This window comes from Plecotus auritus, assembly GCF_963455305.1.
Source record: "Plecotus auritus genome assembly, chromosome: 3".
NCBI classification, from domain to species: Eukaryota; Metazoa; Chordata; class Mammalia; order Chiroptera; family Vespertilionidae; genus Plecotus; species Plecotus auritus.
Genome location: NC_137772.1, coordinates 69,717,094 through 69,741,477, shown reverse-complemented (window position 1 = coordinate 69,741,477; position 24,384 = coordinate 69,717,094). Strand labels below are relative to the sequence as shown.

General features: G+C 36.9%; 1 protein-coding gene across 1 annotated transcript in view; it reads right to left on the bottom strand.

Annotated features, from left to right (window-relative positions):
- Positions 1-7,868: 7,868 nt before the first annotated feature.
- KLHL1 (kelch like family member 1) overlaps positions 7,869-24,384 on the bottom strand; it is a 435,664-nt gene continuing 419,148 nt past the window's right edge. The window contains exons 10-11 of the mRNA XM_080659234.1: positions 17,299-17,470; positions 7,869-9,004 (exon numbers count right to left, since the gene is read on the bottom strand). Coding sequence (XP_080515360.1) covers positions 8,945-9,004; positions 17,299-17,470 — 232 coding nt within the window. The 3' untranslated portion in view covers positions 7,869-8,944. The remainder of the gene's footprint in view (positions 9,005-17,298; positions 17,471-24,384) is intronic.

Genomic DNA, 24,384 nt, shown 5'->3' with positions numbered 1-24,384 from the left:
GTGCAGTTGGGGGCTTCCTTCCCCCTCCCGCCAGAGAAAGCCAGCCAGCCACTCCGCCGCCCTTCCTCTCTGTGCACGCATGTCTCCATACCTCAGCCCTTTGCCACTCCTTCTCTGTGAGCTTTCCTCTTTCCTTCTAGTTGTAGAATTTCCACTCAGCCAGCTTTCCTGTGGTTCTGGATGGTGTCCATTCTGTCTTTTAGTTGTAGTTTTGAAATTGTTGTGCGGGGCAGCAGTTTAGGTGCTTACCTATGCCACCATCTTGGTTTTCTCCAGGCAAAATTCCTGAAATATCTTAATAATAAAAGGTTTCCTTACTGCCTTTGTGGAGAAGATTCTTTAAAATTTATTTTTTCCAACACTGCCACCTATTTAACACATTGCTGCTAGGTTTACTGTCATATAGAATAGTAATGGATGGAATAAAAGACCATGAGTGTTCAAGGAAGAGAATTTCTTTTTTTTTTTTTTAATGTGGCTAATATGTACAAATATTTATTAGGAATTAAAACTGAGAAAATATATTTATTTATTAATTCATTTAAAATGTCAATAGTAAAGTTGTTATAAATTAGTATAATTTATTTTTATGACAGTGAATTATATTTCCCAAGACAAGAATATGTAAATTAGAAGAGTGGCATCATTATAGGTATAATCTGTTGTTACATGTTTTTGTTTTTGTTTTAATTTCTTTATTGATTAATGTATCACATATTTGTCCTCATCCCCCCATTCCCATCCCAAACCCCTCCCCACACATGCCCCCACCCCCTCTTGTCCGTGACCACTGGTTAGGCTTATATGCATGTATACAAGTCCTTTGGTTGATCTCTCCCCCTTACCCCCCCCTCCCCTACCTTCCCTCTGAGGTTTGACAGTCTGATCGATGCTTCTCTGTCTCCGGGTCTGTTTTTGTTAATCAGTTTATGTTGTTCATCATTTCCCCTAGATGAGTGAGATCATGTGATACTAGAAATACACTTATAAGAACCAAAAATGAGACAAGCAATAATGGTTATGCTGAGAGGCAAATGAATCAGTCTGTAGTGAGTTTCTTTCTGGGCCAACAGTTCTTTTGAGTCCTAATTTCAATGTCAAACAGTTCCTTATGTGTACATTTCAGCGATGATATTTCAGTTCTGGATGGTGGACAAATGGTGGTAATGCAGGTCCGACCCTCTCTGGTTTGGTCCTGGGCAACCTGCAGTGACGCACAGCTGCTGACTGCTAGTATGACAAGGTATTGTCAGCGTCTTCCATCTCTGGACTGTTTCTCTTCTGTCTTCATGGCTGAAGCAGTCCTGTCAATTCCACTCTGTTGCAGGAATCCACATGGTCTTGGAGTTGTTTTCTGAAAATATACAAACATATTCTCGACCAAAAGTTAATAAAGGAATCTTTTCTATAATTTGACTTGGGATCCTTTGTCATTTATTGCCCAAACAATTTTCCTTTGGCTTGTTTTGACACCACGTGTGTTTTTCATGGGTATCTTGCTGTTAGCATTTCAAATGAAAGTTAATTTTCTAAAGTAAAAATTTTCTAGATGTAATTTACTTACAGGATATTTTTCCTTACATGATACTCTTATACTATCCCCCATTTTTTGATTTAAATATTAGGAGGATTTTGGAAATTTTATAATGTAGTCTTGATAGCTTAAATTTTAATTTTTTGCGCTAAAATATGACTGCTTTAGGTTCATTACATGTTACGCAATTTTACCATGAGATGAACTACCAACAAAAATTTTAGTTAACACTTTAGGAACAGCTTTTTGTCCAGTACCATTAATTTTTCTAGAATATTCGCTTATTTCAATTAGCCAATTTAAATTAGTCTGAGAACTTAACTACTATTTTACTGTCACATTTAATATTCTAACAACAATCTTATTATACCCTGTAAATATTAGTGGAAAGGATTATTTGCCTTCTTGTGTAGGCCTTGATCATTCCTGATGCTAAGCTGGATTTAGATATTGAAAACCCACTTCCTCACACCATGGGTACAAGACAACTCAAACAAGTCTTGTTGCAGTGAGAAGGCAGCTGCTGTCGGCCAAGTCTCTGTCTGTTGCCTGGGTCCCGATTTGAGCTGGTCATTGGAAGCAAAGCAGCCATGGGGGCAGGAGACCTCCCTCAGAATGGGTGAGGGTTCAGGCCCCTACAAAGTTGGGGGGGTGAGGGTCTGTGCCCCACCTCTGTTGACCCCCAAGTTCTCTCCTGATGACCCCTCTGCGACTGTGCCTGTCTTAGGTTCTTCCTTCCCTGAGGAATCTTACCCGTCTCTGGCTAACCAGCCATCCTCCGGGGCCAAGCAGGGTGATGTGAGGTTCAGTTCTGTCTCCTTGGTAGCCTATGCCCCCGGGGCCTCCACCTCCAGCACCTGCCTTGGGATCCCCTCGCCTGCTAGTGGGGCCCCGGCACTGATCACATATTTTGGGGAACCCCGGTTTTTCTTCATGTACCAATGAAGCAGAGAAGAAGCATATATTTTTTGAACATTATCCTCAGGGATTCAGGCATCACATTCACACAATAAAGTTAGATGTCCCTCACATGTTTCCCATACCATCCTAGAAATTATTTTTCAACATTATTCGAGTGTGATGTAATCATGTGTTTATTACTTTGTCTTCCTTCACGTCTGTGAGCTACTTGTAGGGAATGTGCACTGAGCACGGTGCCTGGCACGTGCAGGGTTGTCATTTCCATTACCCTGTCATGGAAATGAGAAGCAAATAAAATAAAATTAATAATTTCACTTTTACAATATTTTATATATATTCTGAATATATAATATTGTGTGCTTAATAGTTCATGTTAATTTTCATTTATTTTCAAGTATAAGAAATTTAAATGTCAATAAATGTTCTATTCCCAAAAGCCAAAAATTAATATAAAAATGATCAATTGAAAGTATTATATCAATGTATATAATATATAAATTCACATATTAGAATTTATATATATATATATATATATATATATATGAAGTATCTAATTGTGACTATCACATTATAGAAACTTAGAGCAAAAATAATTTATAACATTTATATTATTACAAATATTAATTTTACATACAAGACAACAATAATCCACATGATTATACATCTGGCCTTTGGAAATTACTTAGAAGGGTAATTATCTAGTAGAATATTTATAAGAAAACTTTGTAGGTAACAAATTAATAAAAATTGTCTATAGGGGAGGAAAAGTAATTTTCCCTCTACCCTTTTGGGTTCTTGGCTGAAATTCCCCAGTAATAAATGACAGACTAGCAGGAGAAAAATAAACAGAAATTTAATAACATATCTACTTCCTGTGTACATGGGAGATACCCAGGAAACCTGAGTGCCTTTCTGAAATGGACCAAGCCACCGCCTTATATGCTATCTCCTGCTAAAGACAAAAAACGTTGGGGGTAGGGGAGTCAGTTATGGGAGGTTATCAGGGAAAGTAAGGTAAACATGGTTGTGGCTTTATGAAGATTTAGGTTATTACCTTTTCTATTGTTAATGGTTTTTAGAGATTTAGTAACCCTTTTCTTTCTCTTCCTCTTATTGAAAGCAGGGCACCCTTACAAATGGAGGGTTCCCTTATAAATGTAAATGTCCCTTACAACTTCTACTAGGTTTTCAGCTTTTCCTATGTCTTCTGTTTCCTTAAAAAATAACCAGCTCAAGATAATTTTTGTGGACAAAAAAGGGACCACATACTAAACCTGACAAACTCAGGGGAGGCTTGCATGGGGAGGCTTACAACTCAGAGACCCAAAGTAACCATATAGGATGGTCTGAAATGAAAATTTTCTGACTAAAAGTGGTCATGGTGGGTAGCCATGTCATTAGGCCCATATCTTCCTTGACAAAATTCAGTCTTTGCCTTGACTGAGACTGTGTGTTGTCTTTTTGCATTTAAGATAACATACTTTTGGAATGTCAGAGTATCCCCCTTTTTCCAGACTCCCTCAGGGAAAAATCTCCCACCAAAGCACAAGACCATGGAACCCTTCATTGTTATGAAATATCATCTCTAAGTGCTGTAATGGTAATTGTAAACCAATGTAAAAGTGGTTTTTGTCTCTCCATTTTACTCTTTACCGAGTTGCAGAGATTTCCCCCTGCTTTGCTTTCTTCTGCCTCCCTAACCTACCACCAGTGAATTTAGTGTAACTCTCCTTATGCATCTTCCATTTATTGTAATTTATAAAATAAACTGCAAAACTGTCATTCTCCAGAGCATTTTCTCAATCCATTGAGATTTTCCTTCCCAACAATTGTCGTCAGTTTGGCTCAAATAAACTCATAAAAATTCTTTACAGGTTTGAGCATTTCTTACCTAGACATCCTTATGCCAAAGAAATACATTCTACTCCTCTTGATGCCTAAGGAGTCAATTTTAATTCTCATTTCTCTTATTATTTGTACTCCAACTTTAATCTCTTTAAAACTGCTGAAAACACTATGTACAGTTTTCATGAGTGACATGGATATGTTTAAAAGAATTACCCAAAGCTTTAAAATCTTAAAAATTGTATTTATTTATGTAAGAGAGAAAGAGAGAAACAGAGAGAGAGAGAGTGAAAGAGAGAGGGAGAGAGATATTTGTTATTCCACTTTTTTATGCACTCTTTGGTTGATTCTTGTATATGATCTGATTGGGATGATGGGGATCAAACCTGAAACCTTGGCATATAAGGATGATGCTCCAACAACAGAGCTACATAGCCAGGGCCCCCAAATCTTAAAAATTTTAATAGAAACACTTCAACCCAGAAATATAAAACTATAGACATGTCACTATTATATTTTTTACTCATATTTTAAAGCTAATTTTTTAGAGTTATTTATATCACAAGTGTTAGCTGATTGGTTACAAATTTTCATTTTCTAAATAGATTTTCTAGTTTCTTTAAACCATATATGATGTAATTAATAATTTGAACTCCTTAGACTCTTTTTTTGCGTAACCAGTGTGGACAAAACAACGGTATATACAAGTTCAGTGATTAAAAGTAACATCATAGGGTGATCTGATCATAAATTCCTAACTGGGCAGGTCATGGTATACATAAGGTCAAGCCCCAGGCCTATAACTTCTTTAGTAAAATGTTTTGAAGCAAGTCCTGTCCATTGTTCTTGTGCATGTAGGTTAAAACTCCTTTGAAATGCCAGAAGTAATTCCAGACCCCTTGAAGGTGTAACAATACTCAAGGGAGCATATAATCTTAACAATCCTATACCTTACTTTCTTCCACTTTCATGTAATCTTCCTTATGTTCTCTTCTTAATTCAAATGTATAAAGGAAAGTGCAAAACTATCATTCTCTGGAATATTTTTTATTTGTTTTTAAATATATTTTATTGTTTTTTTACAGAGAAGAAGGGAGAGGGATAGAGAGTTAGAAACATCAATGAGAGAGAAACATTGATCAGCTGCTGCCTGCACACCCCCTACTGGGGATGTGCCTGCAACCAAGGTACATGCCTTTGACCAGAATTGAACCTGGGACCTTTCAGTCCACAGGCTGACACTCTGGTTAGGGCTCTGGAGTATTTTTAGATCTTTCTTCCTGGCAATGTTGTCAGTTTGGCACAAATAAATTCATAAAAATTCTCTACAGGTTTAAAAGTTTGTTACTTCTTCACCAGTATTTCTCAGGATATTGCACTAGTATTTCTACTCCCATTTAATCTATTGTTCTAGTATCTAGGCTAAATATATCATCTTTTAAATTTTTAAAAATATTTTATTGATTTTTTTCAGAGAGGAAAGGAGAGGGATAGAGAGTTAGAAACATCGATGTAAGAGAAATATCAATTCAGCTACCTCTTGCACACTCCCCACTGGAGATGTGCCCGCAACCAAGGTACATGACCTTGACCGGAATCGAACCTAGGACTCTTCAGTCCGCAGGCTGACACTCTATCCACTGAGCCAAACTGGTTAGGGCTCATCTTTTAAAATTTTATTCAAATGTTAGTATTGTGTTTTATTGGCATTTAAGACACAAGATAAAAAGAAAAATCAGTACTACCTTTTTTGGAGATTTAGAGAAATTATTGTTTTCCTTGTAAATAATCTTGAGCTGTGTTATTACTATTATCATTAAAACTGAAAATAATTGTAGAATATTCTAAGATTTCATAGTACTACTTGTAAAAATAAGTAATAGTCTAGGGATACCATAAATTCCTAACTGAACAATATTGTGGAAAAACTAGTCTTATTGATGCTATTCTCTATGCTTCCTATATTTAGAGATGCCTTATTAATTGAACAGCCATATACTGGTTCTTCTGTCTTTAGCAGAAATTTCATCTCAAAGAGGGAATCTTTAGGGTAACCGAATACTAGATTGAGACATGGTAAAGTAGGTGCTGAATCCTAGAACTCAGTTAACTTGTTGACCATGATGGACAATGTTCTTTTCAGTAAATGGCCAATGAAATCTCTTCTCCCGATCTCATATAAGCTTGGAGTTCATTGTCCAAACTGCCTCAGTGTCCTCATATGGCCAATTTGATGCACAGACTAATTGCATGCAATATAAACAGTACTAGGCTAATATGATTTAAACTTAAAAATACTTGGTTGAATGCATTTGTTTGGAGAAAATTCACATTCAGGCAAAAAAAATTTACTTATATGGAAAAATACGTTGGTAAATTTATTAACCAAGTTTTAAATATGGCCACTGCAAATCTTTATTGTTTAAATTAGACATATACCAGTTTATCTTCCCCTCTATTCTTTGAAATTTCAAAAGTAAATTGTATACCTCATGCTAATTAGCTACTGCTATTTGTATGTTCTGTGTATTGGAGAAAATATGTGTGTAGAAAAAAATGAATATACTAATAACTACTAAACTGTATACTTAGAAATGGTTAAGATGACAATTTTCATGTTATGCATTTTTAATTATATATATGATATGTTTATTGATTTGAGAAAGAGTGAGAGCGATTGGTTGAGTCTCATACGTGCCAAGACTGGGGATCTAACCCACAATCTAGGTATGTGCCCTGTCCAGGAATTGAACCCACAAACTTTTTGGTATATGAGAGATGACTCTCCAACCAACTGAGCCACCCAACCAGGACATATATATTTTTTAAAAATCATTGATACTTCCTAAGCATCTTATAATTACATTGCTTTTCTGAAAAAAAAAGTGACTAAAAAATTGACTACATATATATGTTGGGAAATATCAGATTTACTAACAGTTTCTTGACACAAACTACAAACTACTAGTATTAATCAATATTTTATTTGGTTATTAGATTTCAACACATTTTACCACCCAATAATATAACTCAATCCCATGGTTTATATTGACTCAAAAAGAGGGATTTTCTTGCCTTTTTTAGATCCTGCACAATTATCAGCAGTCTCATTATGGGATGTGTTTTCTAAGCACCAATGCTAGAAAACAATACTAACTTGTTTCAAGTGAGTGACTACAGAAGAAAACAATAATTAAAGATTGCATTTGTGTAGCCCTGGCTGGTGTGGCACAGTTGGTTGGAGCATCATTGTCCCATATGCCAAAAGGTTGTGAACTTGATTCCCAATTAGGGCACATACCCAGGTTGTAAGTTCAATTCCTGGTTGAGAGGCAATCAATTCATGTTTCTCACATAGATGTTTCTCTCTCTCCTCTCTCTCTAAAATCAATAATAATGTACCCTGGGTCAAGATTTAAAAAAAAAAAAAAGATTGCATTTTTGTAAGCATAGCATTTAGGAGGAAATAAACATGTTTGGATGGAGATATAAATTTCTTGAATTTTGAAAAGTCAAACAATAAAAATTGCCCATCTTTCTTGACTGAAGAATGATACACTGATAAAAGCAAATTTTCTATCATTTATTAATTGTATTTAAAATTTACATGGATCTATTAAAGACATTGTGTAATGTTTCCACTTTATGCTGTAAACAATGACAGACATTTGGCATAAAATAATATGCATAGCAACGTAACAAGTTTGAAAAGTGGGGAATGAAAATCTGAAGTCTGCCTTTATTCTAACAATTATTATTAATACTTCAAATGAATGGATCCTAGATTTCTGTCTCAAAATTCTAAGTTGTTTTTTATAAAGCAAATTCTAAAGGACTTCAACATGCAATGAATATATATATAAATAACATTCAGAATAACTAGCTTCCATGCTTACGACCTCAACATAGGCAAAAGCCCGTAATTGTACTGATACTTTGGCTCAGTGTATTCAAAAAACAAAGCAATGTGATAAGCCTAATGAAACAATCCTTTGTGTCTGCCAGCTTAAATTGCTAATGCAGTTGCAATAAAATCCAACCATCGCTTCTGATGACATATGCAGCTTTGATTAGCAGGTCAGTTTGTCTTCTGAATGTCTAAGCCAAGCATGAATCTGTTTCTCTAATTATCCTTGTAGGTTAGGTTAGGAAAATGAGGAAGACGCATGTTTGTTTTTATAAAACATAATTCTGCCTCCTGGTCTGACCACATCTGATTAGGAGAACAGTAAACCAATCAGATTCTGTCAGATGGAAATATCATGTCTTCTACACTGGGCAACCTCTTGAATATTATCAAGCAATTATAAATAATGAAATTATCCATGTCACAAATATTGGTTTCTCCTTTTAATTACTCAAGAAAAACAAGCCTTTGGTAACTCCAGCTATTGTATGCTACAATACAAAACAAATTACCAATGACCATTCCTGAACTAATACACGGCCAGATGTTCCCATAGCAGTTTGATATTTTATTGTTTTCTAGAATTCTGTTTGATCTTCTACCTCAGTTGACATCACTAGGTGATTCTGCAGAAATCCTTGTTCTTGAAGAATTTGCATCTCAGGAAGTTCTTATTCTTGCCTTCTTATATAAAAATAACTACTCCAGCAAATAATATCTCTCCAAATAAAAATAAGTCAAGGTTGCTTGATGACTACTACACAGGCACCTGCTCTCCCAATATTCAAGGAAGCCATCTGTTGAAAAAATTAAACACAATTTAAGAAAAAAAATCACTTTTTGAAAAATATACAAATTCTAATATACTTGACACTTACCTGCATTGAAATCTAAATAAGTTTTATTATATTTCCCAATTTATCTACAAGTAATACAACAAAAATGTAAATGATGAAAATGGCATTCATAAGAGAGAAATAATTTATATATTAACAGTCTTAAAATATATAATCACTTAAGTGATTTTTAATAAAATAATAAGGTATTTTATGACTTCTAGTGAAATAAAACTGCTTCAGAAGTTTCCAGCAAAGATTTATTCTGGAGTTTGCATGGACATATTTGTAAAGATATTTTACAGTAATAGGTTAGAATACATTTTAGATGAAATAGCTATTATACTTATTGAAATCATTTTGAAGTTATTTCCCTTGATATTATAATGAATTGAATGTGTTATTCATTCATCCTAAACCTAGACATACAATGAAGTAACTTTAATATTTTGTCATAAATAGGCCATAATTACAACTGGCATAGGGTTTATTTTAAGAATTCCACCTTATGATAGTCATTGAGATGAGAACTGAGATTTTAAAAAATAATCATGAATATGAAATTGGCTAGAAATATATTAAAACAGTAACTTTTGCAAAGTTGTAATAAAAATTTATTCCATGGATGTAAGCCAAGATTATAATAATTTGAGTTTTTTTATATCAATGATTTTTATTACAGTTTTCTAAGCATAATTTATGTACTTAAAAATATCAAAGAAGACTAGAAATTGCTGGATATTATTTCAACCTGAAAAGAAAAAGAATAAAATGTAAGAGAATTTAGGCCCCTAAAGTCTGTATAAACAAACCTTGTTATGCTTCATAAATTTACTAGCCCAATCCCAAGTCCCTTTGTCTTTTCAATTCTTCACAGATTTATTCTTTTTGTGTCTAAACAGTATAAAAGCTTTCTGCTTTGGTCACTTCTCTGAGACTCATATTTATGGGATCCCTGTAAATAAATATTACATTTGTTCACTCCTTTAATCTGTTTATGTCAATTTAATTATTAGACAATCCAAAGAAATTAGAAGAGAAGGGAAATTTTTCTATCCTATAGCGGATTAGTAAAATATTTTCTTAACGTATTTCTCTCACACTAATCTTGCTTTCTCCGAACCATTTTTTTTTTACATCCTGTCAAATGCAATCCTTTTAAAATTCAATTCTGATTATTTACTTTTCCTGCTTAAAATTCTCATTAACTTGTCTTCAGTATTACTGCTAAGTCAAACTTCTATGACATGGTTTCTATCCCTAGATCACAGACCCTGTTTATCTCTCTAAACTTATTGCTCACCAATTCATTTCTTGCCCAATGTAAAATGCCACATGTTCTCCTTCCTGTGGCTCTTCACAAATTCTGTTCCTTAAACCACTCCCTATATTTTCATTTGGTTAACTCTTATTCATCTGTCAGCCCTTTTTCTACATATCATTTTCTGAAGGAAGATTTCTGTATCCTACACACTTAAGTTCTATCATAGTGCTAAGTATTCCCCTAACCACAGAATTTATCACGCTATTTTAAGCATTTGATATATTCTACATATATACATTTTAAATATTCAAGAGAGCTATACCCCTTTTCAACCTGGGCCCAAATTTATCTATTTATTTGAAATCTGCCCTGCTATCCCTCCAGGGATATGCCTTTCAACTTTAGATGATAACTGAAAAGTTGACCATAGAACCAATGACAAACAAACAAACAAACGGCTGAGGGGGTAGATATTTCACCAGCTTTTCTGGAAACCATTCACAATATCTTATATATCTGAAGTAAACCCATTCCTAACAAAGCAAACTGATTTTCAACAATCATTTTCAATTTATATAAGAAACATTCCCATATATCTTAGTCCATGCCAGCCACTCTGCTAGTCTTTGGAGACATGGCAGTAAAATGCTGTGCTATCTTTGTTTCTTTATAGCTGCAGGTGGATACAGCATAACAATACTCTGACCATGTAACTAGAGAAAACATGGAAGGGTGATTTTATCCAGACTAGGAGAAATGGAGTAAAGATCACTCTTTTTTCTTAATTTGTCTTAAAATACACATATTGTTTTTCAAGTCAAATGAAAGAAATAAACTTAATATTAAATGGCAAAATCAAATTTATTTAAAAAAACACCTACGTGCATGCATGCATTCTCTGTAAAACTAAGTAATACAAATCTGGCAATTATTCCCAATCTATTTCCATTATTTCCAGACGCTATCTTGAGTTCTCAAAATATATATTTTTGAATTTTTAAATATAGCTTGCTTGTTTATTTTAATACCTATCAATTAGGGAGTACCAATAATAAATGGGATAAGCAATTTTATACATTTATGGGATAAGTGAAGGGAAAATAATAGGAATTATTTAGTTAGCAAATACAGCATTTTTTCCTAGTGGCCTGAAATCTTGAAAATTTTCAAAGGGTTCTCATGTGGGTCTGCTGATGGTCCTTCAAGAGTCTTAAAATGCAAATAATAAAACAATATAAATGCAAATTTTTAAGAAATTTAAGAGATTTAATATGAATGTTTATTATATTAAATGAAATTATTATAAAATATTTTAAATACCACTTTGCTATTTGTAAGATATTATATGATCCAAAAGAGTGTTATAAAATACAGAAGAAGGAAAATGGTCTTTAGGAGACTTTTAGCTATTATTACTACATATATTATTTTGATTTCATTTTATTTTATTTTATTTATTTTTTAAAATATATTTTATTGATTTTTTACAGAGAGGAAGGGAGAGGAATAAAGAGTTAGAAACATCAATGAGAGAGAAACATCGATCAGCTACCTCCTCACACCCCCTACTGGGGATGTGCCCACAACCAAGGTATATGCTCTTGACCGGAATCGAACCTGGGACCCTTGAGTCTGCAGGCCGATGCTCTATCCACTGAGCCAAACCGGTTAGGGCATGATTTCAATTTTAAAAGAATGATAAGTATAATGGCTCATTATTATCTATCTGTAATAATAAAAGTGTAATATGCTGATTAGACCAGATGTCGTTCTGGATGTCCATCTGGACCACTTTCCAGATGAAGCCAGGGCTGCAAGGGAAGCCCAGATCCTGGGTGTGTGCCTGCCTGTGGCTGGAGGGAAGCCCGGATCCCAGGTGCCAGAGGGAAACCGGTGTCGGCAGCTGGAGGAAGGAAGGCCTATTCTTGCACGAATTTCATGCATGGGGCCTCTAGTATGTGTGTGTGTGTGTGTGTGTGTGTGTGTGTATATATATATATATATATATATATATATATATATATATATATATATATGGCTAAGTGTCCATCCTTCCAACTGGTAGCTATGATGTGCCCTGAACACCAGGGGGCAGACACTCAAAGCAGAAGCTTCCATGATGCACACTGGAAATTTAAAAATAAATGGCACCACAGACCTGGTGCTGACAAACCAACATTCAGGTTCCCCCAAGTGGGACACAGGCCCTGCCACCACCCCAGAGTGACACCCCACCAAATCGCAGCCAATGGTGCCAAGACCCCATGACGCAAAATGCTATCCACAGCCCAGCCCAGCCCAGCCCTGAAATGGTCGCTGTGGGCGCCAGGTAATGACATCACATAGCAATGCCCAACTTCCTCTCCCTAGTGACTAGCCTTTTGGAGTTTCTTCAGCCCAGGAACATGACTTGCTTTATAGCCAGGTGGAAACATTTTACAGTTCAACCAAATGTTTGTGAAGCGTTTTCCTGTGCCTCATCTCATTTGATCCTCACAGAAGTCCTGGAGTAGGTAGTTAGGAGACTCAGTAGAATCTTATTTCCTTTTCATTAGCAAGACAATGGAAATTTACAAAGTTTAGAAACTTGACCCAACTGAAAAGAAGAAATGGTGGACCTTAAAAATGACTTCAGGTTTTCTCACTGGACAGAATATATTCAAACACTGCTGCAGTTAAGTATTTTATCCTTTGTTCTCACTGCATGATCTACAATAATAATCTGCTTTGTGTTGATATTTACGGCTGTGTTGCTGACAATTACTTGAAAGAAGTTGGGGTACTTCACTGGGCTGGAAAAAGTTAGCTAAATCAGAAAGCAGGTCTAATTATGCAAGTTTATCTATCCTATCTAATATAAGAGTAATATGCAAATTAACCATCACTCTGCTACACCACAAGCCACGCCCACCAGCCAATCAGGAGCGAGTATGCAAATTAACCCAACCAAGATGGCTGCGGCCATGGAGAGAGCAGGAGGGAGGCTTGCTTTTCCCTGGCGATGGAGAAAGCCAAGCTTTCCGCACACCCTGGCTGGCCCAGGCCTGCACTCCAGGCTACAAAGTTTCAATTATAGAAGATAAATAAATCCCAACAAAAATGGCGGCAGCCAAGGAGCTGGAGAGAGCAGAATGCTATGGTTTCCCCTAGCAATGGAGGAAGCCAAACTTCTGAAGCCCTGGCCTGCCTTGGCCTCTGCTCAAGGCTACAAAGTTTCAATTATAGAAGATAAATAAATCCCAGATACCAGGGCCTTCGCTTGGGTCACCTGGAGGCATGGCTGGCCCGCAAACCACCACAGGCCCCTTACCCAGGCCATTCCACACCCAAAAAGAACCCCCACCCTGATCCGGGACACCCTTCAGGGCAAACCAGCTAGCCCCCACACATGCACCAGGCCTCTATCCTATTTAATAAAGGAGTAATATGCAGATTGACCATCACTCCAACACACAAGATGGTTGCCCCCATGTGGTCAAAGATGGCTGCCCCCATGTGGACATAAGATGGCCACCACAAGATGGCCAGCAGGGGAGGGCAGTTGGGAGGGACCAGTCCTGCAAGGGAGGGCAGTTGGGGGTGACCAAGCCAGCAGAGGAGGGAAGTTGGGGGTGACTGGGCTTGCAGGGAAGGGCAGTTGGGGGGGACCCAGGCCTGCAGGGGAGAGCAGTTGGGGGGACCAGGCCTGCAGGGGAGGGCAGTTAGGGGTGACTAGGCCTGCAGGGGAGGGCAGTTAGGGGCAAACAGGCTGGTAGGGGAACAGTTAGGCATAAATCAGGCTGGCAGGCGAGTGGTTAAGGGGTGATCAGTCTGGCAGACAGAAGCGGTTAGGGGCAATCAGGAAGGCAGGCAGGCGAGCAGTTGGGAGCCAGCAGTCCTGGATTGTGATGTCCGACTGCTCGTTTAGGCCACAAGGATTGGGTCTAAATGGGCAGTCGGACATCCCTCAAGGGGTCCCAGATTGGAGAGGGTGCAGGCTGGGCTGAGGGACCCCCCCCCAATGCACGGATTTCGTGCACCGGGCCTCTAGTATATATATAAAAGGCTAAGTTGATTTGCGGATGCACGATACGTATAATAAAGCTCTCTCTGGCATTGCCTGCATGTGTTTCAACCTGTCATTGTCGATTGTGAATTTGGTTGATACTTCTATTATAGAATAAAGGTGAATAGCGACATTAAAATATTTCTTCTAATTAATTTCCTTTCAATGTGCATAAATCTATGCACCAGGACACTAGTAAATCCTATATAATAAAAGCCTAATATGCTAACTGTTCAGTCGTCCAGTTGTCTCCTCAACCAATCAAAGTGTAATATGCTAATGATATGCTAAGGCCACTCAACTGCTTACTATGTCATGCACTGACCACCGGGGGGAGACAGTTGACTGGTTGACTGGTCACTATGATGTGCACTGACCACCAGGGGGCAGACACTTCATCCGGTAGGTTAGTTTGCTGTTGGGGTCTGGACGATCGGGACTGAGCGAGACTGGCCGGACATGCCCTGGAGCCCTCCCGTGGTCCCTCCCTGGCTGGCCAACCTCCCACATCCCTCCCTGGCCCCAATCATGGGTGAGTGGGTGGGAAGTAATCAACCAAAGACCATCCTATTTAATAAAAGGCTAATATGTAAATCTACCGAACAATGGAATGACTGGTCACTATGACGCACACTGACCACCTGGGGGCAGACACTCAACGCAGGAGCTGCCCCCTGGTGGTCAGTGTGCTCCCACAGAGGGAGCACTGCTCAGCCAGAAGCCTGGCTCACGGCTGGCAAGTGCAGCCGCAGTGGTGGGAGCCACTCCCACCTCCTGGGCAGTGCTAAGGATGTCCAACTGACATCCCTCGAGGGCTCCCAGACTGCAAAAGGGCACAGGCTGGGCTGAGTGCACAAATTTTATGCACTTGGCCTCTAGTATATAATAAAGATATACTATCTCATTTATATTTCAATTAACTTCCTTTACTTAATGTTCATTTGTAAAAGTGGCACATGTAAAATATATACCATTGGCCCTAGCCAGTTAGGCTCAGTGGATAGAGCCTTGGCCTGTGGACTCAAGGGTCCCGGTTTGATTCTTGTCAAAGGCACATGTCCCAGTTGCGGGCTTGATCCCCAGTTTGGGGCATGCAGGAGACAGCCAATCAATTATTCTTTCTCATCATTGATGTTTCTAACTCTCTCTCCCTCTCCCTTCCACTCTGAAATCAATAAAAATATATTTAAAAATAAATAAATAAAATGTATACCATTGAACTGGTACATTTCCTTAGCAAATCAACAATCATTAATGCATGCAATATTCCCTGGGTAAACATTAGGATCTCTGAAAGATAAGAATTTAAAGTATATCCTCTAATATTTTAGTGCAATAATTATGAACATTTTAATATTTTCTGCTTTTTTGGAGAAGGAATGCTTCTTCGCTCACAAATTAAAGTAAAATATACAAAAATCATGGGACCTAGTTGTTCACATACTTCCCCTTCTTTCCTTCATTTTACCTTCTTTATTCCTCCTTAGTGAATTTCATCTATCCTCATTGGAATCAAAGAGCTTTCTCATAGAGAGGAGTGAGATTCATAGCCAGGTACCTTAGCCTGTTTGTTATGAATTTGGTTTTGTACTTAAATGCAGCATATATAAATACTGTGTATGAACACATTTCTAAACTGGGAAAATCAAGGGAGTGATGTATCTTTAAAAGTAGATATTTTTAAAAGAAATTTACTTCAAGCACTGTTCAAGTTTTTCAGATAAATTTTAGTCAATTTCTGTGACCAAAAAATAAAACCTTTCACCCAGAAAGATGAGAGATGAAGTTATTGTTCTGCTTCAACTAAATAATGCTTTGGAATTTCACCTCACCCATTAATGGGAAAGGTTTGTTTGGTTGTTTGTACAGTATTTTGCTTTTAGGTTTCTGATAAAGGAATGAGATGATAGAGATATTGAGAAATTTGGAAAAGACATAAGGGGAAGAAATTGAATATGAGGACAGAAGTCAGAGAATATTATATCCATTTTCACCATTACAAGCAATGACATAGTAGCTATAAAGCACAAGGTATTTTCCACTATAGTTAAGTTGCTCTAGCCTCATTTCCCCCCAACACTCATACACACCAGCAGAAAATCTTTAGCTATATGACTAAAATGGGAGCTGAATCTCTAACTACAGTGTATATTCAAGGGTAACGCCTCACCTAAGAGCAGCCAATCATTTCACTCCATATTTCAGGACAAAGTGATTATCCAGGGATGGGTGTTTTATACATGACAGACCATTCAGAGCCCTTTGCTGCTTGTTTCTTATCAAACAAATAGTTTTTTTGTTATCTCTGTTATGGCTGAATATCGCTACTTGGAGTTTCCACCCCATGGAAAATTTCTCTGCAACAGGTAACAATAGATCTAACAAGTCAAGCAGAAACGGAAGGCAGAAAGTTGATTTCTCCAGGCTTCCACCCTCTTAATTCCAGTTATCTCTAAGATCAAATATTCTGAAGTTAAGGTTTTGTGGATCAATATATTCTATTTTTATTTTTGCCTTAGATAATTATCATTCAGTTCCTATAATTACTTAAAATAAAGTGGAAACATGAATGTCACTTTTTAATATAAATTTTATTAAAATACTAGAGGCCCAGTACACAAAGCTGGTAGGGTCCCTAGCTGTTGGTTGCCGGCCGGGTACTCCCACCCTTCCCCCTGCCGGCCCTGCCTCCTGGACGAACTCCAGGTCGAGGGAACGATTTGAATACTACCCTTTTATTATATAGGATAGAGTACAGTAGAGAAAAGTGCACAACAACATGTAACTAAATGAATTTTTACAAAATGAACACAATAGATTAAATCAATCACTTTGGGTTCAGAGTAATTTGGGTAGGTAGATTACTGTATGTATCCTTCTCCTCCAAAGAAAGTAAATGAAATTCATTCTTATATTTGGAGTAAAGTATGCTGGCAACAACCTTACCTGTGTCCACTCATTAGTTTGTGGATCATAGGATTCCATGGTGTTGAGGTATGTCTGCCCATCGTAGCCACCAACGGCATATAATCTGTCACCAAGGAGACAAACTCCAACAGCATCTCTGGGCATACTCAAAGGAGCCACGGTGGTCCATGTGTCTGTTTTGGGATCATATCTAAAATGTAAAGATAATAAGACATATTCCAACATATTCAACTTTTACTATATGGATGATGCCCACCCAAAATCAAGCCATGAAAAACAAAATTGTGATTTTGTTTTTTTCCTAAAAGCTAAATTTTTTGAGCAGGTGTTCAAGGGCTAATATCCACAATGTCTAGCTCTCTAAACTTTAAGGTATTTAAAACATATACCTAGACTCTTATTTATATAGCTGCAGTCATTTAACAAAATGAGTATGAAAATAGTTTATTTTCATAAGGAAGTCAGATATGCAAATAATTATTTAACACAGCATAAGCAAAGTGTTATGGTAAAGAAACAGAAGTAATTGTTAAAAATCTGAGAGAAGTATGCAATACTTCACTATTGAAGTCTCCATTAAATCAGGTCTGAAAGTCTAGCCTAAGTTTGCTATGTATAAAAAGTTGTGTAAAAGTACTGAAGTGTTAATAAAAATGCATAGCCACCTTTAAGGAAAGCGGGTGTGCAGTATGGCTAAGTTTAAGGATGTATGAAACAGTAGAGTGCCAAAAAAAGTGCATGTGTTTTTTAAAAATATGTTTTTATTGATTTGAGAGAGAGGCGGTTAAAGAAAGAGAGGGAGAGACAACTATGTGAAAGAAACATGATCAACTGCCCCCTGCACAACCCTTACTGGGGATCCAGCCCACAACCCGGGCATGTGCCCTGACCAGGAATCTAACCAGTGACCTTTGGGTGCACAAGTGGATGCTCAACCAACTGAGCCACACCAACCAGGGCAAGGTGTTTTGTGATCAACTTATGGATGTTTGATTCCCAGAGTAAGAAGGTGTTTTGTGTTTTCTCAATAGGAAAATAGGGAGACTTTGAAACTTGGTAAAATAATTACAGCATGAACAGAACTATATTTTAGTGATATAACTCAGGATTTTCCATAAGGGAGATATTGGTAAATCAAAAGAATAAAGTAGGGGATATAAATTATTATTGCTGAATTTAAACCAAAATTAATCTAATTTTCATAAAGTTTGACTACCATATAGTAAATACAGATATTGTATATTTTAAGTAACAAAAATCTGAAGAATACTTTAATTAAGAAGCTTTATTTCAGCAAAAATAAAATGAATTATTAAAACACCTCTTTGCCTTTAATCTGCAACTATAGGTTCAGATACAGGAACAAGAAAGCTAGGAAGAAGTAAAAACCCCAGCAGAGTAAATGCAAAGGAAGGGGGATGAAAGCTCGGTGGAGGTGGGAAAATAGGGGGAAAATGGGGACATCTACACTTATAAAAGAGAAAGATGCAAATTGAGTGTACCTCCATGATGCCCACCAGCCAATCAGGAGTGAGTATGCAAATTAACCCAACAAAGATGGTGGGTTAATTTGCATATGCAGGCACTGAGCGGCTTGGGTCCCAGGAACATCCTCAGGACCCAGGCTGCTCCTAGCCTGTAGGCCCGCACGTAGGCCCTAAGTGGCTGGGGTCCCAGAACGCCCCTGGCCACTCTGGGCCTATGGGCCACTCCAGGCCTATGGGCGCAGGGGCCATGGTGATGCGGGGGATGTTCCCGCCCTACGGCCGCTTGCGTGTGCGCCAGCACCAAGCAGCGGCCTGGGTCCATGCCCCCACCCCGACGCCCACAATGCAGGGCTGGCTGCCGGCCTCGGGGCCGTGCCCCCCCGGGCAGTGGGGACATGCCCCTAACCCAGTGGACACAATGCAGGGGGTCCTCTGCACATGAGCTGCAGAGGAAACACCTTTTCTTTTCTTTTTTTTAAAAAATATATATTTTATTGATTTTTTTACAGAGAAGAGGAGAGAGGGATAGACAGTTGGAAACATTGATGAGAGAGAAACATCGATCAGCTGCCTCCTGCACACTCCCCTCTGGGATGTGGCCCCAACCAAGGTACATGCCCTTAACAGGAATGAAACCTGGGACCCTTCAGTCTGCAGGTCAACGCTCTATCCACTGAGCAAAACCAGTTAGAATGTAAACACCTTTTCTGACCGCTCATTGGCTAAGCTCCCTGTATGCCGCCTCTAGCAGTGTTCTTGGTAACTTGGGTAATAAGAATCCAAGAAGGTGAACTAGGGTTTTTCCACCACACTCTTGGAGGAAAAAACAAAGGTCTGCTGTTGGAGGGGGTAAGAAATGTCATATCCTGCCCCAGCTGGTTTGGCTCAGTGGATAGAGCCTCGGCCTGCTAACCACAGGTTCTGGGTTCGATTCTGATCAAGGGCATGTACCTAGGTTACAGGTTCCTCCATGGCCAGGGTCCAGGTCAGGGCTCATGCAGGAAGCAAACAATCAAAGTGTCCCTCTCACACTGATGTTTCTTTCTGTCTCTCCCTCTCTCTTCCATACTCTCTAAAAATCAATGGAAACATATCCTCAGGTGAGTATAAAATAAAAGAAAGAAATGCCATATACTATGAAAGACACATCTTTAAAATGCCTAAAGAAAGTTGTCATTTTTTCATGGTGAAGGGACTGGAGTCCATGTTGATGAAAACACCTTGGCAGCTGCGGTGGTTGGCAGTGGCTGCAGCAGCGGGGTGATGGGGCTGGTGCCTTCCCCTGATCAGCCTGGTGGCCCCCCGCAGAGGAGCGGGCCTAAGCCGTCAGTAGGACATCCCCTGAGGGCTCCCAGTCTAGTGAGAGGGGGAAGGCTGGGCTGAGGGAACCGGCCCCTCCCCCCCCCACCAGTGCACAAATTTTGTGCACCGGGGCTGCTAGTCTGTAATAATATCTGTAAGGACAGCAAAGAGGCCTTTCTGTTTCATTTCTGTGGCCTTGCTCAACTTATGAGAAACACCAGGTAATTAAACTCCAAGATTGTTGACTCCTCTGTTCAAACTAAAGGTTAAGATAAGCTACTCTCAAGGCTACATTCTTCCATCCAACTCCTTCCTGCTGTTTTAACAGTTTCAAGATAATTTGCTCCTCCTCATCCTCTCCTTCTTTTCCCTCTCCCCTTCAAACAGATTTCCCTTTTGAACTCTTTATAACTTTTGGTCTAAGCTTGTTTTACAGCTCTGGAAAAAATACTGATAAGACACCTCCTTAGAATATCTGCTGGACTGTCTCGTGGAAAGTGAATAAAGTGTAACTTTCCAAGACAACCCTTCTGGTGTCTGCTCAACTTCAACACCATTCCCCTCCCTTCCTTGTCCCTTAGCAACTACTGAACAATGCAAACTCCCTTTGTTCTCTTCCCTGTATTGATTAGCAATACTTGGCCCTTTACTCCATTGGAAAAGAAAATAAGTTTCCTCTCTGTATCTTTTCTTTTAGTCATGAATTCTTTCATAGCCCATGTCACTGAGCAAGTCTCAACAGTGCCAGCAATAAGGTAAAGGGGGGTGGAGGGAGAGGACTGAATGAAAATTTTTTGTTTTTGTTTTGTTTTTTATAAACACAGCAAATATACTCTTTCTTTCTGCTTCAATCCTGTTTTTCACTAATTGAAACTTTCAACCCACAAACTCTTAAAGAAAGAAACAAACACAAAAAAAGCTAAAAAAACCTCACCTATAGTTTATTAGAAATAAAGAAGGTTGTTATAACAAATGATGGGAAGGACCCCAAGGATCTGTAATTTATATTTTAATAGAGAATATTCATGCTATTCATGATATTACATGCAATTACACTCCATGGTTGAAAAAGTTGGGACAGCCTATAAAATGAGAGACTGGTTGAATGCTTGCAAAACAAGGACCACCTTAAAGCACAGGCTGTCTAGCAAATAAAAATGCAGTTTTACATGCAGCAATTAATAAATGCAACCATCACAAAGAGACAGAGACATATATAGACACACAAACACAGACACAATCTATGCCATCATAATCTTCTTTACAATATTTAAATTTGTATCATGAACATTTTGACATTTATAACTATATTTTTTAATGAGGACCAAAAATAAGTAGACAAAGAAAAGACACCACAAGGAGTCAAATAGTACAATCTATAGTATAAAGTAGAATATACACAGGATAACTGAATTTTTCAATTCAAAAAAAACAACAGTAATAATAAATAAGAAGTAACTGTCATAAATTAAATGTGATTTAAAAACATAACAAAATGAGTGGACCTTATTTGGATCTCAACTTAAACAAACCAACTATTAAAAGATGTTTGAGACATTTTGGAAATTTTAATTTTGGGCATCAGAGTTTAATAAGCCATTATTGAAGTTTCTATTAGTTGTGATAATGACATTGTGATTATGTTGAAATATAAAGCTCTGATTATTTTATTTGTTTGTTTCTGGGATGAAATCATATATATTCAGCAAAAACGATATCTTGAATAATTTATTTAAAATAATACTTTAGGAAAAAGGAAAGGCAGTGAAGGTGAATGAATAAAACAAGAATGACAGATTGGTGATGGTTGTTGAAGCTGGGTAATGAGTGTAGGGGAATATATTGTATTGTTTACTTTTTGTTTGTCAGGAAATTATTGTTGTAAATATAACTTTAAAAGGAAGAATGTATAATATACTTTAATTTCAGTGAACAGTGAACATTCTTTTATTTTATTCATTCTTCAATAGAAACCAATCTGGCTTTTGTCACAATCAATTCACTAAAACTGCTTTTTCTGAAGTCATATTTTAGTCCTCAATTAATTTTTATTCAGCTCTACAGAATTCTTTCCAGCAGCTTTTCTATGAAGCAGACTTCATTTTTCACTTTGCAAAAAAGCAGAATAACTGAGAAAACAGCTAACAGTAATACACTAAGCAATAATAAATGAATTTCTGAAAGCTTATGAATCTTCAAGTGATATTCAAATAGCAAAACAATTCTCAAATACTCATATTCCAGGATAAAATAAGGACACACTAGGGTGTTCTACATGCTTTAAAGATAATATCCTACATTTAGAAATAGATATAATTTCTTTTATATTTTACAAACTTTCCTGAAGAGAATTTTAAAAATCTAGTGCATTCTTTTATAAAATTAAATCTTTGAATTAGATGTACCTCTCATTAGTGGTAGGTAATATACTTTATATGTGTAATCCAATCTTTTATAATTAATAACTGGCAATGTTGATTATATTTAAATTTATATATTGTGAGAAAAACAAACCAAAACAAAACAAATACCAAGTACCACCTTCTCTCCTCCCCAAAAAATGTTCTTTCCCTGATATTTAAAAATAATCCCATAAATTCAAAATTAACTGCTAATAATTATGCTTGTTTTCACATTAATAACTTTAAATTGATTTTCCTGTATTCAGAGTTTTATAAATTCACCTCTCAGCCTGGAGATGTACAAGATTGCTACCCCAAAAATGAAACAAATATTTGTTGTTGTTTTTTTTTTTAGCTGAGGGAAGGATTTACAGATGTATAAGCATTTTCAAACAATTACTAATAGTGAACTCTGTCACTGTCATTTCTGGATTTTGACAAGATGTAGTTCTAAGCATTTAGAGAAGTGAGCCTCTGGTTTCCTGTTCACTAAAAAGAAAAAGGAAAAGGCAGGGGCTGCTTCATATTTAGGCTCTCTTCCTTTCCTACGTTTCACCTTGGCCTTCATGGCCAGAGCATGAGCTCTGCATCAGGAACTCTATTAAAGTTTATAGCCCTCAAGCAAGAGAAGCACTGTATAAACACTGTGGCTAAAACTGGCTGCAAAGTGAACACTTGCTCAAGGCATACAGCAGTTAGAGAACAAAAGTTAGTTTCTCATTGAAAATCCCTATTCAAGTTTTTCAGGTACCTTTAATTTTCAAACATGGTCATTTCTATAGTTTAAGGATGAGAATCAATCTTAAAATATTTAAAGGGGAATTGTTTTAAATATAAAAGCATTACTTTGATAGCAAATAGAATTGAAAATGTCCATTTTCCTAAGTTTATACGGCTAATTTTCAACTAGAAAGCAAATTAACGACACAGAAATGGCTTGTAGCCAGGTAGGTTTTCCTGTTAAACAAAAACAAATAAGGAAGCAAAGAAAAAGTAAAAGGAAAATAAAATAACTGAAAGAGCAGTCTTTAGATTTCTAGTAAAATAATTATGCAATCTATGTTTGAATTGTTTTTAATAAATTATTTGTGAATTATGAGTAAAAATAAAATTATTTATTTTTCCTATAAACTGACATCATAATAGCTATCATGATATTATCAAAGTGACTTTATAATTATTCTTAATACCTATTGCTTCTTCAAGGTTTTCTTGGGATTTAGGACTCTTTATTTTTATTTAAATTATAGGATCACGTTTTCAATGTATATACCCACAATCACAATCCACAAGTGTTTATAATTTAATAAGGACTGCATTATACCTATAGTCAATTTAGAGTAGAATTCACCTTCTTATAATTTTCAATCTTCTAATCCATAAAAATGGCATTCCCCTCCATTTATTTAAAACTTTTTAAGCTTTTCTCAATAATGTTTTATTTTCTCTTTAGTATTTATTGCTAGGTATTTTAAACCTATTTTAATGGTAATTTTTATACATTAACTTTGTTATTTATTGCTTACATGTGGAAATACACTTAATTTTATATATTGACAGTATATAGCAACCTTACTAATTCACTCATTAACTCAAATAGTTTCTGCTTAGATTTTGTTTAGATTATCATTTGATATTTATCATGCAAGCTTGAATATTGACAGTTTTATTCATTCCTTTGCAAGTGTTATTTTCTTTCCCTTTATTGCCTTACCACTGATTAATTACTCTATAAACTGTTGAAGAACAATGGTATTGACAGCAACTTTGTTCTCAATCTAATAAAAACTTCAAAATAAAACCTATATATATAAAAGCCTAATATGCAAAGTGTCCCCTTGGGAGTTCAACCGGGAGACCTGGAGTTCAATCGCTCACTATGACATGTGCTGACCACCAGGGGGTGGTATAGA